Here is a 15,913-nt window from a genome sequence, read left to right on the forward strand (position 1 = left end):
TGTTGTCTGCAAGTCTGCTGAGGGTCCACTCTGTCCCATCATCCCAGTCACTAATGAAGATGTTCAACAGCACTGCCAAAATATACGCTGGTCCCCAGCGTATACCACTAGTGACTTGCCTCCAGGTAGACTTTGTGTCACGATCACAACCCTCTGAGCCTGGCGTTCAGCCAGTTTTCAATCTACCTCACTGCTCACTTACCTAGGCTGTCCTTCCTCAGTTTGTCTATGAGGATGCTTTGGAATAGAGTGCTGAAAGCTTTACTAAAAACAACATAGAGAACATCTGCTGTTCTCCTCTCATCCACCAAGCGAGTCAACTAACGAAAGAAGGCTATTAGGTTGGTCAGGCATGATTTCCCCTTTGTAAATTCGTGCTGACTATTCACAATCACCCTCTTGTTCTGTATGTTTGGAAATGGTTTCCAGGATTATTTGTTCCATCACCCTCCCAGGGGCTGAGCTGAGGCTGGCAGGCCTATAATTCACCAGATCCCCCTTGCCCTTCTTGAAGATAGTAGTGACAATTTCTTTCTTCTAGTCTTCAAGAACATTCCCCGGTTGCCATGATGTTCCAAAGATTATTGAGTGGCAATGACATTGGTCAGCACCACTCATTTAGTATTCACGGGTGCATCTTGCCACATGCCAACAACCTGTACATGTCCAGTTTCTTTAACTGTTCCCTGATCTGATCATCCTCTGCTGAGTCCTTGGTCCAGATATTCCCTCTGGTCATCAATGCACTACAGAAACCTCCTGGATTGCTTGTGCCCTACTGCATTGCTCAAACAGCAGATACCAACATGGTTTAAGTTCCCCATGAAAGCCAGAACCTGTGAATGTGAAACTTCCAGTTGTTGGAAGAAGGTTTCATCTACTTCTTCGTCCTGATCAGGAAGTCCACAGCAGACACTCACAACACCATGACATTGTGAGGCCCTCTAATCTTTACACATAAACTCTCAGCTGGTTCATCACCCATCTCTAGGCAGAGCTCCCTGCATAACTCTGCTCTCTCACATAACACCCTTTCCTTGCCGTTCTGCCCTGTGCTTCCATGGATTGCAACACTCCAGTCATGTGAGCTATCTCACCACGTCTCTGTGATCATGATGAGATCATAACCCCGCAGCTGCACAACATACCTCTAATTCCTCTTGTTTGTTCCCCAGGCACTAGAGCATGGGCCATTTAGAGAGCCACCCACTTGTGCTGACCTCCCAGATAAAGGTACGAGAGCTTCCCCCCAACGCTCTCCTCTCAAGCACATCCTTATTCATGTGCATACACTTGGGGCGGGCTCCTTCCTGCCCTGTTTGTTGATTACGAGGTCCTGCCTGTCTCCGTCACCCTGCACCCTTTGCTTATCAACCCATCAACCACTTCTTCACTTGATCACGTGTCGGCATTTCCCTCCTCCATTGCTCCTGGTCCAAAGGTCAAGCGTACGAGTGCTAAAGTTCTAGTGTATGGAAAGAATAACAGCTACATGCAAGTTGTATATGCTGTTCTGGAAATTGGGGATAAAACTGTTTGTCAGATAAAGTCTGACAGTATGAACCAAAACCAGTTCTTTTCCTTCAGTAATGTGCTGAGAGCATACCTGAATCCCAAGAAGCAAATACGAGTTTCTGATACAAGCCATTCAGTGGCATGGTATAACATGTGAAATAAATTAGGACTGGTTTAAGTCCACTGTTACAACCCATCATATTACCCTCTTTATTTGATAAGCTCATTTAAAATATTTAAATTAAACTTAAGCATTCAATTAAGCAAAGCATGTAAAACCAGATTAAAATATGGCACATACATAATTATATGACACATTTATTAAGATACTAAATGTAATTCTTAATAAAGATGTGGTTTTCAAATTTAAAATGAGGAATAACAGTGATATTCCTAATGCAGGGGCAATTTGTTTGAAACCCAGATACACTGAGAGAAATTCACCTTAAAACTAGTTATCTGCTCTTTCATATATTTAGCAATTTTGTTCAATCAGATTTAAGTGAAACGCTTTACGGTAGCCAACTTGCTAAATCCTCCAAACCAGAAGCCTCCAGCTCACCTTTACCACGCATGACAGTTCCCTACTTGACATCACCAAGACATCCAGGTGTCTTTGCATTAAGCAGGCCTCTAATGAAAAATGATGCAATGACATCATTGGGCATAATTTTTAATGAAGTGAGCAAATGCCCTTCTTTATCTGATCAAGCCCATATGGTGCTGATTAATCACCATGTATTTAACATGGATTCTTACTTATCAATCATTTGCATTAAACCGCGAAAAATTTCCTTCTGCTTCATTTAGGATGTGAGAAATGTTCCTGAGTCATATGCAGTAATATCTGTAGCATACACAGGCATGAAGTATTGCTTGACTGTATTATGAATGCCTAAAGACCAAGACTGATGAAAGCAAACCTCCATAAAGGACTGGTAATCTGTCTTCAGTCATGAAATACACACCAACTCCTAATGCTATGGCAAGCCAAATTCACAAGTCTGCCTCTGATTCAAGTCAAAAGTCCCAGAACATTTTGTTCCCAGAACAAAAATTCCTGATATTTGCCTGCACTTCCACTAGAGGGCATGGCAGTCAACCAGACTTCCCAGGATGGTAGAAAGAAAGATGTTCGGAATAATTTCATATGCAGACTAGTTTATCCATGCATAGCCATTTGTTATGACATTCACCTGAAAATGCTAACAAATTAGAAATTAAGAAGCTATTTTATATACTTATATTTAGAACGTGCATCAATCATAATTCCCTCTTGCAACCTATTAGAAGTGTTAATCAACAAAATCTCCAGACTGAAGATTAACTAATGGTATTTTCCATGCATGCTATGTCACAGTTTTCTGACAGGTAATTCAATTACAAATATAATGTAGGAATGAAATTAGTCTTCTGCCTTAAAAGGTTTACACATAGTCTTGTCACTGAGTAAAGGAAAAGGAAGATTTGCTTTTGTTCTCACTATGTTACTAACTTCTTCAACATGTTCAAGTTTCCTAATAGTAAAAAACCTTAAGTTTGGGAGTTTTGACCCAAAGAATAGCTAGAGTGTTATCTAGCTATTCAAATAAGATGCACTGTATTTCTGTGTTGTTCTGCTTCAACTGGTTTTATCCTTGCTGTTCAGACAGTGTTTCATTCTATAAATGCTGTACATTATTAAAAGCATAGTGTAGATTGAGTAATGTAACCAGAGTTACTTATTAATATTAAAAATTGCTGAAAACCCCTACGAATTGTTCTACACTTACAGCTAATACACCTAGACTTTAGAGCCACAAGAAAAAGAGATGTGCTTCTGGGTTTTAAAATCTTTACTGCTTTGAATAAAGAAATAACTATTAATAAATATAGGATAATATAGAATACATTGTCTGCAATGACAGAATCTCAAGTCTTCAAAACTGATAGAGAAGAGAGAGAGATCGATTCTGCCTGGATTGACAGGGGAAAGGCATTAGCTAGATTTTTTAAGGATCTTTCCTCCATTAGGATTTGGGAGGAAAGGTCAGGAAGCTGTTTGTGCTGGCAGAACTGGTGGTGAAGTTAGTGGACGTAAACCACACTTACTATGAGCTGCAACCCCGGTCCTTCTGACATTTGAAAGTAATGATATTTTGTACAAAATTACAACAAAAGTTTGCTTTCCTGCAGCCCTAAAAAGGACAGTATCTTGTATGTCTAGGAGCTTAATTTATATCCCTTTTCACAGGTGCATTAATACGAGGGATGATGGGGTTATATTGACTAACAACATTAACTAAAACTACTGCTGTCTTCAGCTGGCACGCTTCACATTCAGAAATTTGACACCACGATTGTAACAGGAATAACTAACCAGTGCTTTTTAGCTCATGCAGAAATGTTAGAGGAGAACAGTTTCACTTCAGGTTACTAATCTGAACTCTGGAGTACTCTCCAGTCACACTTCTCCATTTAATTTACTCAGCTTTCTGGTCAATAGCCCTAGGATTCGTTTTTCTCTACTCAACAAAGAAAGAGATGGAGATACCCTTTCAAAAGGTGATGCATACCAGGAATCTTGCTTGTGTATTCTGAATTTGTGTGGTTTTCTTCTGGATACAAAAAACACCTAAGGATACTAGTTGAATGACTTAAGTTTAGTGAGATGGCTGAAACTGGGCCACCTCCTTTGAACTTTTATGTGCTTACTAGGTTCTTCATAGCTCTCATCTCCAGAAGGTATCTGGAGAACAAAAGTAGGTGCATAAAAACCAGGCAGTTCAACAAACTGTCTTTAAACTTAACATTACACTCACACACTTGCCACGGCCACTGGGCTGACACACTTCCAAATGAAGATGGTGGACATGTGGTTCCAGTAAGACAGAAGTCAAAAAATGCTCATTTCCTTGCCCATCTTGCTTGACCATCCCATTCCATCCCATCCCATCCTGCTTGATATAGGTTCCTTGCAGGCAAAAATAAAATTTGAACTTCAAATTACTAATCAAACTTGAAATTCAGATTTCTAATACCTTGAACTTAAAGAAACATTAGGAATTAAGAGAAAGAATCCATTTCACTTAATTTTAGATGTCTAAAATTAAAGCAACCGATCTAAAATAGTCATCTAGGGTTCCTTCAACAATTAATGCTAGAAGAGGACAATTCACCTGTCTTTGACATCTATCTGAAGATGAGGTGAACCATTGAAGATAGCAGGTGTTTTTTTCCCTTTAATGATGACTTAGGGAAGTTAGACGATTTAACAAACCCCTATTTTTTACGTGAATTCTACTGTAGATGTGTAGTTTTTAAGCCTAAAGTTAAACAGCACGAATCTCACTCTGAAAAAATTGTTTGTAATACAATCAAAGCTTTCCCCAAACTAACTCTTCATTTCCATGTAATAGGTAAACTGCACAAAGAATTGACTAAAGACTACGTGACAGAGGCTACCAGTACAGACACAGGAGGGTAGGAAGCTGACTATGGCTCAGATCATCAGCAAAATGCCTTCTCCTTTTTCTTTTCTTCAATACCCAACCTCCTTTCATTCTGACCTCTTTTTACATCTAATTCCCATGATACAACATTTTTGCAGGTCTCTAAAGACTTTGACCTTTTTATAGCGATGCTAGGTAATCATCCAAAAACAAAGTGTGCACAACTCAAATGAAAAATTTTGAACAGTGGATGTTAATCTGCTGGATACAATGTTTTCCAACATAACATCAAAATTATTTTAAATTTCACTCCACTGCACTTAATGGTTGAAATAGGCTAATTGCAAAGATAGTACATTAGGCATGTCCCACTTATTTTAACAGGTCTTTCAGGGAAGCAAAACCTCTGCCAGCTTAGAAGAAAAATATTGAAATTTATGAGTCATTTATGATCTGTTAATTTCTTCCTCATATTTCTACTGAATGAGCTGCGCTGTATATTATTACTATACACTTTGTTCACTGTGGAAGTACTACCTGAATTTAGAGAAAATTAAAGCAAGCACATATAAAGTGTCTAATCTCTGAGGTATGGATTCTGTGGACGGTATCAGAAAGGGAAGGCATCTGAATTCTACTTATATCTCACTTTAGGGGTCTAGAGTGAAGGTGAACTGGAGCTCCCATTGCAGACACTTGGTTTTGTACACTAACTAGGTCGGCTAATCCTGTACCCAAGGTGCTCTGCTACTCATTAGAATGGAAGAGGTTGAACGGAAGCAAGGATTTGACCCTAGGTTTCCCCCTTCCCAGCCTCACATGATGTTACTGGTTCTCCTCATTCTGATATTTGTGATCAAACATTCTGAACCCAAGGAACATCTCTGATAAAATCTGTTCAACATAGAGATATTTATGGGAAAAAAATCCTATTTTGTTCAACCTGCCCTGTGACAGGACCTAGTTGAGAAAATTCAATGTCTAGAAAATACAAGTATTTTGGTATGACTAAAGCCCTCTGTAAGAGACAAATACTGAAAAGCTAGGACACAATGAAACGCAGCATTTAAACACATGAATTGAAATAACTTTAAACACTTCAATAACTTTAAATACATTTACGGTTCCACTGCAGTGTTCTGCTGGATTATGGATTACTGAAGCTCCCAGGTTATAATTTCAGCAATCTGAAACATGACTTTGAATACCCTCGTCAACTTTCCTTAACAAAGAAAATGAGGTGGAGCTAGTTCATATATAGAGGCCAGTTTCTGATTTCCCTAACACCCCTTCCCATTGCATGAACAGATCAAAAAGCCTCCAGCTGGACTTGTCGGATAGTGGTCTGTCTAGAAGTGTTCTGAAGTAGTAAATGATGCCATCCAAACTTTTATCAGACTGATTTCCTCCATAGGGATTTTTGGTTTTTTATAGTTCCTAATTCTTCCTGTGTCTTATAACACTTAAAGTCAAATTTTTGAGAGTTTAGACATTGGTAGATGTAATTATAGACTACCAAGCCAATCCTACAGCCCTTATAGCTGGTGAGAGTTTTGTCATTAAGTTAAATGAAGACAGGAACTGTGTATCTAAAAAAGCACTAAACCAAGAATAGATTATTATCAAAGATGAAAGAGATATTTGGTTATTGATAATGCAAATCAATTAAACTACTTTTGAACCAGAGATATCAAAATTACTATACAAGTACTTGTTGCAAACCTAATAATTTATCATATGCATGAAAACAGCAAAATAAAAGCAGGTAGGTAAGGAAATGAATGCATAGATTGGAAGAAGGGAAAACAAAGCCTTTATGAAAGAAAATTCTTTAGATTAAAAATCTACTAATATTTCTGCTGTAATACCTTATTGGCATATAGATTATACTGATTCATAGCTAGCAATGACATGATAATGTGTGTTCAAGTTTCACTTGCCACAGATACATTAATCTGTCACCTCCTCATGGGAAGTTTGCTTTCTATTTTAGATGCACAACTGCAAAAATCATCATAGTCATCTTAGGCTAGCAATGGCAGACGGTTTATATGTGCATAACGTTTTTCATAAATTCTTATGTTCTCTTATGTTTTCATAATATCTTATGGTCATCTCATTTCAATAATTCTGATTGTATTTTGGCACTAAATGAAAGAGGGCGTGTGATACAATTGAAGCTGCACTGAGAACTCACCTGATTCTGCCCCGAGGGCGTTCAGATTGCTCTGACATAAAACTTGTGCTGCTGAGGCGTGAGGCACTGCTGGTTCGGGAAATGGCTGACACATCACTGACATCACTATCTGATGATTTGGCAGAGACGTTATCACAACTTCTGTACTGATCTGTTTGTATATTATACTAGAGATCAAGAAAAGAAAGGGTGAGGAGTCTCATCAAAACATAGCGCATATATTGAGACAACAAGTGACCTCAGTATGACAATTCTGTTTTTACATCTAACAAAACTGTATGAAATTTAGAAAAATGCCTATATTAAATAATGTCTTTATGTCTAGTGAAGAAATCAAACATGATATTTATGGACTAAGACACTTGAAATAAATTACAGCATTGGAATTGAAATAGGCTGCTGGTTCTTTAGTATGCTGGAACTATAATAATGAAGTATTTATGCAGTGGACATACATCTTCTCAAGCACATGCATACCATCTATTTGGCTATAGACCCTTTTTTCAGCTTTTCAAATATTAAAAAAACATGCTATGAAATACCTGTACAGAGTTAGGCTGGAACAGGAGAACTGCATGTGAGTCTGAATGAAATGTAATGCTACACAAAGCTGACATTGGGGATTGATTTCCATACCTAAGTTCTATCAGAAAAGGAAAAAACCCTACATTTTCTACATCAAAATATCTCTTTGTATCATGATACTAGAGGACTAGTCAGGCACAAAGCTAACTGAGCAAAAATAGTATTTGTTCTCAGGCAGATCAGTTCCCTGATCTAGTTGCTTTTATATGCGCACACGTGTGAGAACTAGCAGAAGACCCAGCAGGAGGAATATGTGGACGAGGGTAGAAGTCTTTTCCCTTTTGCTAACAGCAGCAGCTTTGATTAGTTAAAACCAACTGCGACACCACACCGCCTATCACATAATGCTCGTATTACTCACATCATCAGTCAGATGTGTATAAAAGGAAGCTTCAGTCACACAAATATGAGGATCAAATCATTGCCAGGCTCGCACACCTAAAACCCACTACCAATAGAAAGCAAGGTAGCCTTGGCTGGGAAGAGACTAAACCAGTGGTATACTTCCCAGGGCATATTATGGGAAAACTATTAACACATGGGAAGACTAGGCAGTGTTTGACATCACACTCCAGGGAGTTCATTTTCCAGATCTGTGCTCTGCAAAATTGCAAGTCATAAAAGTTTATTTATGAATTATATGGAAAGCTGTGACAGTCTGTGAATATCCCCAGCTCAACTAAGCACTGGGTTACAGGCTGAGTCAGTCGGCAAATGTCATGACTTAACTTTAAAAGCCTGTCAAACACAAGCTCGGGTTTGTACAGATGAAGGTATCAGGCCTCCTGTCCTCAAGCCAGGTTTATCTTCTCTTGCTCCAGAGCCTTTCAGCAACTATGTTTGAGGTCTCCACAGCACACTTGGAAACCTCTTGGTAAAACATGTAAGATAAATGAGGAAGTTAAGGGGAGTAGAGAAGGGGAGGCAATAAAGAGGATCCTAAGCACTGACTGTAAATATAGAAATCTGTAGGAGAAATTGAGTTTATACACATTTAGTGTCTCAGCATGTGTTTCGGGGTTACTCACAGCTCCTGGAAGGCATATGCCAAAATTAAAAACACAAGCTAATTTATTAATAAAAACCTGGGGGTTTGACCTGAGGAATGTGCATTGAGGAAACTCTTAGCAGTACCCTGTGACGGGCTTGCACTGGCTGACTGAATAAAAACATCTGCAGGAGAGAAAGCTCTGGTTTACTAAGGGTAAATTTTCAGCTCGAAATACTAAATGAAACTCCGCAGATAATTTCAGAGTAGCTTCGAGCATGATGACTTTGAGCTCAAATAACATGTCTAACAGGCTTGACATGAAAACAGATGCAGCAGACCTCTGATTTAATAAAGTGGGTAACACAGAGGACTCAAGAACTCCAATATTTAAAAATATTTTCAACTACAGCAAGGATTTATTTGGGGATTCTCTTTCCAAGTGACTAGGTGTGACTTATTTGAATATAAATGACCAACAGGGTTAAGGTGAGACTATGCTGATATGTTTATTCAGATCACCTTTTGGAAATAGCTTGTACAGTCTGATAAATAATTTTGATGCTTGCCCTCTTTCAGACTCCAAAATAAACCTCTCTGAAATGGAAATACAAAGCACACTAATTCTTATCAGCTCTATTTCATAATAATGGAATATTTAAATTTCTTTAGATGACATTTTTCTTCTAAAGTCTAAAAAAAATTCAAAGTCAGAATAAAAGCTATGAAAACTTTTTACTTAAGCTAAACATAAATATTCAGAGGCTGGAAAACCGAATGGTTAATTTTTTCCAGTTTAAGTTAAACTTCCCCACTCCTGAGCCAGCCTTGATATTTTATGAAATATTCCCACAGAATTCCTAATGAATCCTTTAAGCTTTCCTAAAATGAGGCACCTAAAAACGTGAAAAGTATCTGAACACATGGAATGTTCTGGCTTTCCACTGAGCTAAACAGAACTGCAATCTGCAAAAGAAATCATGATCCTATTAAATAATAAAATTTCTGTTGACTTCAGTGAAATAGGGATTTCACCTTTCCTATATATTTAAACTATATCTAGAAATGATTCCTCTGCAGGTGAGGTTTTAAAAATACTTTGTTTAAAATATAGCCACGCAATCTCTCTCAAATATATGGGGTTTTATGCATGGTAACAGAGTGTCTCAGCAATAGCTCCATGTTTTATTTACATTTGCTGAAGACAATCTGACATCCCCCCTCCATGATTATGATGTCTAGTTACTTTTCTTCCTCACCAAAAAGTCCACATTCTCTTTGTGGCCCTTGGTTTGAGAGCGCATACAGTAAATCTGGAATGGTAGAAGGAGAGTCGTGTGGTCGCTGAGCAAGCACAACACGCTGCTGGAGAAGGCTGACCCAGTCTGAGCTCTCCCATGAAGGGAACCATCAAGACCAGCTGCAGTCATTTCCCTTGTCCTGCTAGAAGCCCTTCTTCTTCTTATGTGTTGAGGGAGGTATAGGCTGCTGGCCGTCGGCCCAAACCCCATCTGAATCCTGCAGTTTGTTTAGCAGTCAATTTATTATTCAACAGCAAAATAACGAAGTTGAACACAATGGACTATATATGCCATGTGAAGCAGCATAAGACCCTCTGTTTCACTCGTACAGAATTTGCTCCACATTTCATGGGCTACCTACATGGGCTGGGAAAGATGGGGAGGAGAGAGAGAGAAAGCATCAAGCATGGTTGTCCAGCTTACTGGTTAGGATACTGGAAGAGAAGTCATAAGTCCCTGCTTGTGTATCAGTGACTGTTTAGGGACTCAGCCTCATTGAATGACTGTTTAGTGTCAATATGAAACCATTTATTGCTGCAGGGTTGTCAGCCCAGGTATCATGCCCCATAAGTGGGGACTATGTAGGTACCCTCGCTTTCTCTTGCTCCCTATAGTTGAGCAGTCTGTACAAAATGGAATTGCTTTGTAAGTATCAGACTGGCTTAACAGCCAGCCTTTCATACGTTGGTAAACAGAATTTTACAGTGAGATGGGAGATAAAGAAAAAACTGAATCCATGTCTTCTACTTGCCTTGGTATTCCAATCACAGAGCTACTGCATAAAACATGGAGCATCCCTTCCTAAATGAGTTTTTCATGGCATGGTTGAACTTTTACTACCCCTTTATACTGTATGCCAGGGCTGTGATTCCCAAGAAACTGAAAACCCTTCCCTTCACAGAAAAAGATTAGCACAAAAAGTGGTGATGCTGAAAGTTAATGCTGAGTGCTACAGCATTTACATTTTCGGGATTTAGCTCTTCCTTCCTATAGCTGCTGCTTCTACTGAATTCACTGTCCTCTACAGGAGGCATACAACTTTTCCTACTTATTCCCTACCGGTTACCCCTTTTCAGTACAATCTGATAATCAGTCATCTCAGCTAACAGATGAAAAAAACTGAAAGCAATTTTGAAGTTAACCTTTTTTCCCCTCAAATATAGACAGAAGCAAATAGTACTCTCCCACAAAGCAGTGATCATTAAAAGAAGAATATTTTACTGTTGCAATACACCTGAACTTATGATTCAGAAGAAAAATGTCATGGGCTAGGATCCACTTATTTGGTATCTGCATTAAAGTAACGCCTGCAGTTTTCCGACTGGGCTCAAACATAATATGATACAGTCCTGCTCATCATAACTCTGCATGTATTCACAATAAATTTCCCTGTCATGTTATATTTAAATATTACATAATTTTGAAGCTTCAAAATAAAGTGAATTTTCAGTGCAATCACTTCTCCTTCAACTCTATATCTTACAGAGTTAAAGCTTATGTAACATTTCTATTCTGAGGTGCACTGTTTATCACATTAGGAGAGTTACTGAAGTTTGCAGCAACTTTGATAGCAATTACTAAAGAGTAGGCCTGGTTCTTTTGAACAATAGCAGCTAGCTTCAAATGTCCAAACTATCTATCTGCACTGTCTGCTTCTGCATTACAAAGACAGAAGTTTTTTTCAATATAACTATTGGAAATATAGACAGCTGAAATGCAGTTCTTCCATTCACTTTACCACCTGTGGAGTTGCTGCTGCTTCTACACCAGCAAAAGGAGAAAAACGGGGTATGATGTCCAGGCCTCATCTCTGACTCCTTCCAGCCCCTGGGTCTCTCTCGTAGGAGCAGCTCACCCGATGGCCCAGCGCCCAGTAAGCACCAGTGATTCAGAGTAACTCTCCCCATAATGGTATCCAACTCAACTACTGGGAACCCCACTCAACTACCTAACAGGGAACAGTAAAAATGAGCAAGTCAAACCATGGGAAAACTGCAGTGAAGCCCACGAGGCGAATGAATGGACCTCATTGAATTTTGTGAAACCCTACCAGTACTGGGATGACTGTTGTATCAATATGATATACAGTAAATATTTTTTTTTCTTGAAGGCAGATGAAGGGAGATTAAAAGAAGATACTCTTCACATCAATGTCCGAAAGCATTTTCTATACATAGCCTTTTACTTTACTTTTTTTTTTTACTTTATACTATCAAGTATATACTACGGTGTTCTGGTCAGTAACTCTCTTGAATACACAGTCCTTCCAAAAAAAAATGTGTTGCACATTCTCTGGAAAGCTGGGGCAGCTGCAGCATGATGTTTGTGTTCTGCATGTGGCATCTGGAATAAAAAACTTACTGTATTTTGAATTAAAAGCCTAATTAAGATATACTGTCATTTATATCTATGCAAATCCAATATTATGCTGCCAAAACGTTTTTATTCTCGCAAACACTGAAACAGCACAAATACGTGGTTACTAGCCACAACAGCCTTACCAATACACAAGAAAGAAGGCAGACAGATGTTTAAAGCTGCTCTTTAAACCCTTTTGCCAAATCCATAGAGGGTTTATTGTTTTGGTTTGTTTTTTTCTTTTTTCATTTAGCTTTTTAGAATTTAACTGTTTCACATAAATTATGGAGTCTCTCCACTGGAACTGAAGGAAATAAGGATGTGAGCTCTGTGAACGTCTCAAAACAATTAGAGCGGAACAGCCATCAAGACCTATACAAATGTTGTAGAGCAGACAGTTACCTATTCAAAATCCATTAATGGATGTTTAAAACAGAGATGTTTAAAAATGTTTACACACTAAATTGCATGATGCATGCTTAAAAAACTAGTGCTTGCTTACGGAGATTAGAAGATTGAGAAACTGAGAGGGAGAAATTGCAAAAATGGAAGAATGCACTAGAAATGGACTGGAAATTGCAAAAGCCATGTTATGATACCTCTGAAAAAAATGCTTGTTTCAGTATAAGAGAAGACATATTTAAATTTAAGGAATTAATTTTGCACACACATAATTAACTATTGCAAAGGAGAACCAGTCCATACTGAAGGAAAACTTTTGAAAGGTTCAGAGAATTTTATATGTAATAAACCAAGCATATCTGCAAATGCTAAAATAGTGGAAGAATCAAATCCATGTGAGCTGTTTGCTCTGAAAAGTAGAAGGGAGTATTTTCTCAATGTGCAACACAGCATAACTTCTCTAATAATTATAAATACTTATTTTCTGAAGAAGTGGGCAAACAGTGCTACTTGGGAAAGAAAGAAGCATTTCTGCCAAAGAGGGACAAATTTTGCTTGCAACTGCCATTTCTTTAATAGCCATTTAATATTTCTTTCTCACCATCCCAAAAATGTCTATTAGACCACTGACCATTTTTTCTTTTTTATTTAAAGTAAGTCTTGCTCTTGCAGCTTTCAAAGAATTCTCACAGATTTTGGCAGCAGAAATTAGGTATAGTCTTAAGTCCTTAGATGTCTCAGTCATCAGCTTAATGCACCACCTGATATAACTTACTACATTTTCATTAGAGCTGTCTAAACCTTCATCTGTCAGGTTTATTTTCTTGACTTTCAGCATCTTCTGAGGGTAAAGAAAGGCAGTAGCACAAGGTTTGCTTTAGTAACACTTTTAAAGTGGTGACTGTCACCATAGAGATATGAAGCAAACAGCTACATCACTGAATACAGTACAGTGTTAGAATGTGCTAATATAATGTGATCTCAGCACTTAAAAATTTATTGTAGGTTTTACCATCCTATCTAGGACTACACCATTTTCATGTAGAAAATACATGAAAAGTTAAAGATTTTTGGATTTAAAGTTCAGGACAACTAATTCATTCTCCTTACTACTGTTTTAGCATGGAAAGGAGTACATGTCTGTCAGAACACTGGGTACTACAAAAATATTTTTCTTGTAACAGCGGACAGAGAATTTGCTTCCTCAAAGTTGTGGTCATACTTTTTAAAAGAAATTCTGAATAAAACAATTTTCAACAGAGTTTGTTCCATTTTGTACTCATTGTGGTGTGATTTCAAATTTGATTTTGTTTCCACATATATTTAAAAACGAAAGATGACACTAGAAAACTTTAGGTACTAGAGGATAAGAGAAATTTGTAACATTGCAGGTTGATGTTTTCCAACGAATATTTAACCATACACTGGATCTACATTAACCCAATAAGAAAAATATATTGAGGAGCAAAAATAATGCTTATGATAAATATTAAAGAGAGTCAGGATTAAAAAATATGTTTCATAATGAAAAAATACAAACATTTGAATCATTCTGTAAGCACAGTTAATCCAAATCAGAAAAGTGGCCTTTCACTAGGAACAAAGATATATGTTTGGTCATCCTGGCCAAAGTCCTCAGATCACACATTACCTTTCTCTCCTGCAAACTTTATTAAAAAAAAAAAAAAAAAAAAAAAAAAAAATTTTATTATTTTTTTTAAGATGTTAACTGGTTGGGAAGTACCACAGAGACATTCTGCATCTCACCCTCTTGTCCTGAGCTGACCTCTTGTGAAGGTAATGGCAAACCCAATATCAAATGAGCTCTTCTAATTATTATACAAATTCTGTCTTCTGAGAGATGATCCCATTGGAAATTTCCATCCCAACTGTTGGGGTTTTTTAATAGCACTGATATCCCACAATTTGGCAATTGAGGGCCTAAAGCCTTGATTCTCTTATTTCTCTTCCCTTTGAGAACTGTTTCATTTACATTCTGCGTTCACAGTGAGGTGGTCTCAAAAAAGAAACATCCTTGTTAAAGTTATCTCCATATTTAACCGTAACAAGATCTTGAACAAATCCTTCAAATCTGTTAGATATTACAAGTTAGATACCCAATTTCCTATTTACCCATCCCTAAAGTAAATTTCTGATTTTGTTTCTGCTGAGTACCTCACTTATCCGTTATTTTAACCTGTGCCTCCGGGAGCACGCATCAGTTCTGTGAAACACAGGGAAGTGACCCTGGAGGGGCAAGGACAGAAAGTCCAGTGCCTGCACTACCGAACAAATGCCAGGAGCATTCTGATGTCCGCAGCTGTTGAGAGCTTGATGATGGTGCTTGCTTTCTGTATGGCACCTGCTCACAAATGGAATGGTCGTCTCTTTTAAAACGTAGAAATAAAAATACAAGCGTTTAGTTCCTACTGATGAGAAGAAGGTCTTTGAAATGTGGCTCTTGAAGCATGGAAGTCTAAATTAATAAAAGCTGCGATTTTCTTCCAACTACTGTTATTCTGAGACCTTATTTTTAATGCACACAGTTGCTATGTGTGTCTGAATTTTTTATGGTGGACTTTTACATTCATAGTGCCGTCCCGTGGTCACTCATTGAAAGCACCTAACTCTCAGTGGCACCAGAATAAAATTGTAGGAATGCTTCCCCCACAACTGAGTTACTGCTGGTTTTGCCTCTGCCCTTTACTCTGCCTACACCAACACAGTGCTGTATTTCTAAAAGGAAACACAGAATCTAACGAAACATTTTCCCTCCTGACTTTTGCAAATGTTCCCCCTCCGTTAGCCATCACAAGGCAAAACGTCTTTAGCCGAAAGTTCAGCTCCAGGCCCTCACAGCTTGATTTGTAAAAGTGACAGTGCAGATGTGTGAGATGATTTCAGCAGTTTGCTCAGAAGCCTATACAGTTTTAAACTTACAAGGCTGTGGGATATGATTTTAGTATTATCAAGAAAAAAAAGTCCCTCTATATAGCTTCATTAATGTAATTTCATGTACACTTAATTATCAGAGGAAATCTTTATGAAAGGAGATCAAAGTAATCAGTATGTATTTCAAGAAAGGAAATACTTTATCTGTGACATTATTAGGATGTAAAAAAATTATACAAATATG

At 38.0% G+C, this 15,913-nt stretch overlaps 1 protein-coding gene across 1 annotated transcript in view; it reads right to left on the bottom strand.

The window, feature by feature from the left end:
* RIMS1 (regulating synaptic membrane exocytosis 1) overlaps window positions 1-15,913 on the bottom strand; it is a 342,135-nt gene that overhangs the window by 64,337 nt on the left and 261,885 nt on the right. Inside the window, 1 exon segment of the mRNA XM_030034563.2 lies at window positions 7,144-7,310. Coding sequence (XP_029890423.1) covers window positions 7,144-7,310 — 167 coding nt within the window.

The sequence above is a fragment of the Aquila chrysaetos genome, chromosome 2 (assembly GCF_900496995.4).
Source record: "Aquila chrysaetos chrysaetos chromosome 2, bAquChr1.4, whole genome shotgun sequence".
NCBI classification, from domain to species: domain Eukaryota; kingdom Metazoa; phylum Chordata; class Aves; order Accipitriformes; family Accipitridae; genus Aquila; species Aquila chrysaetos.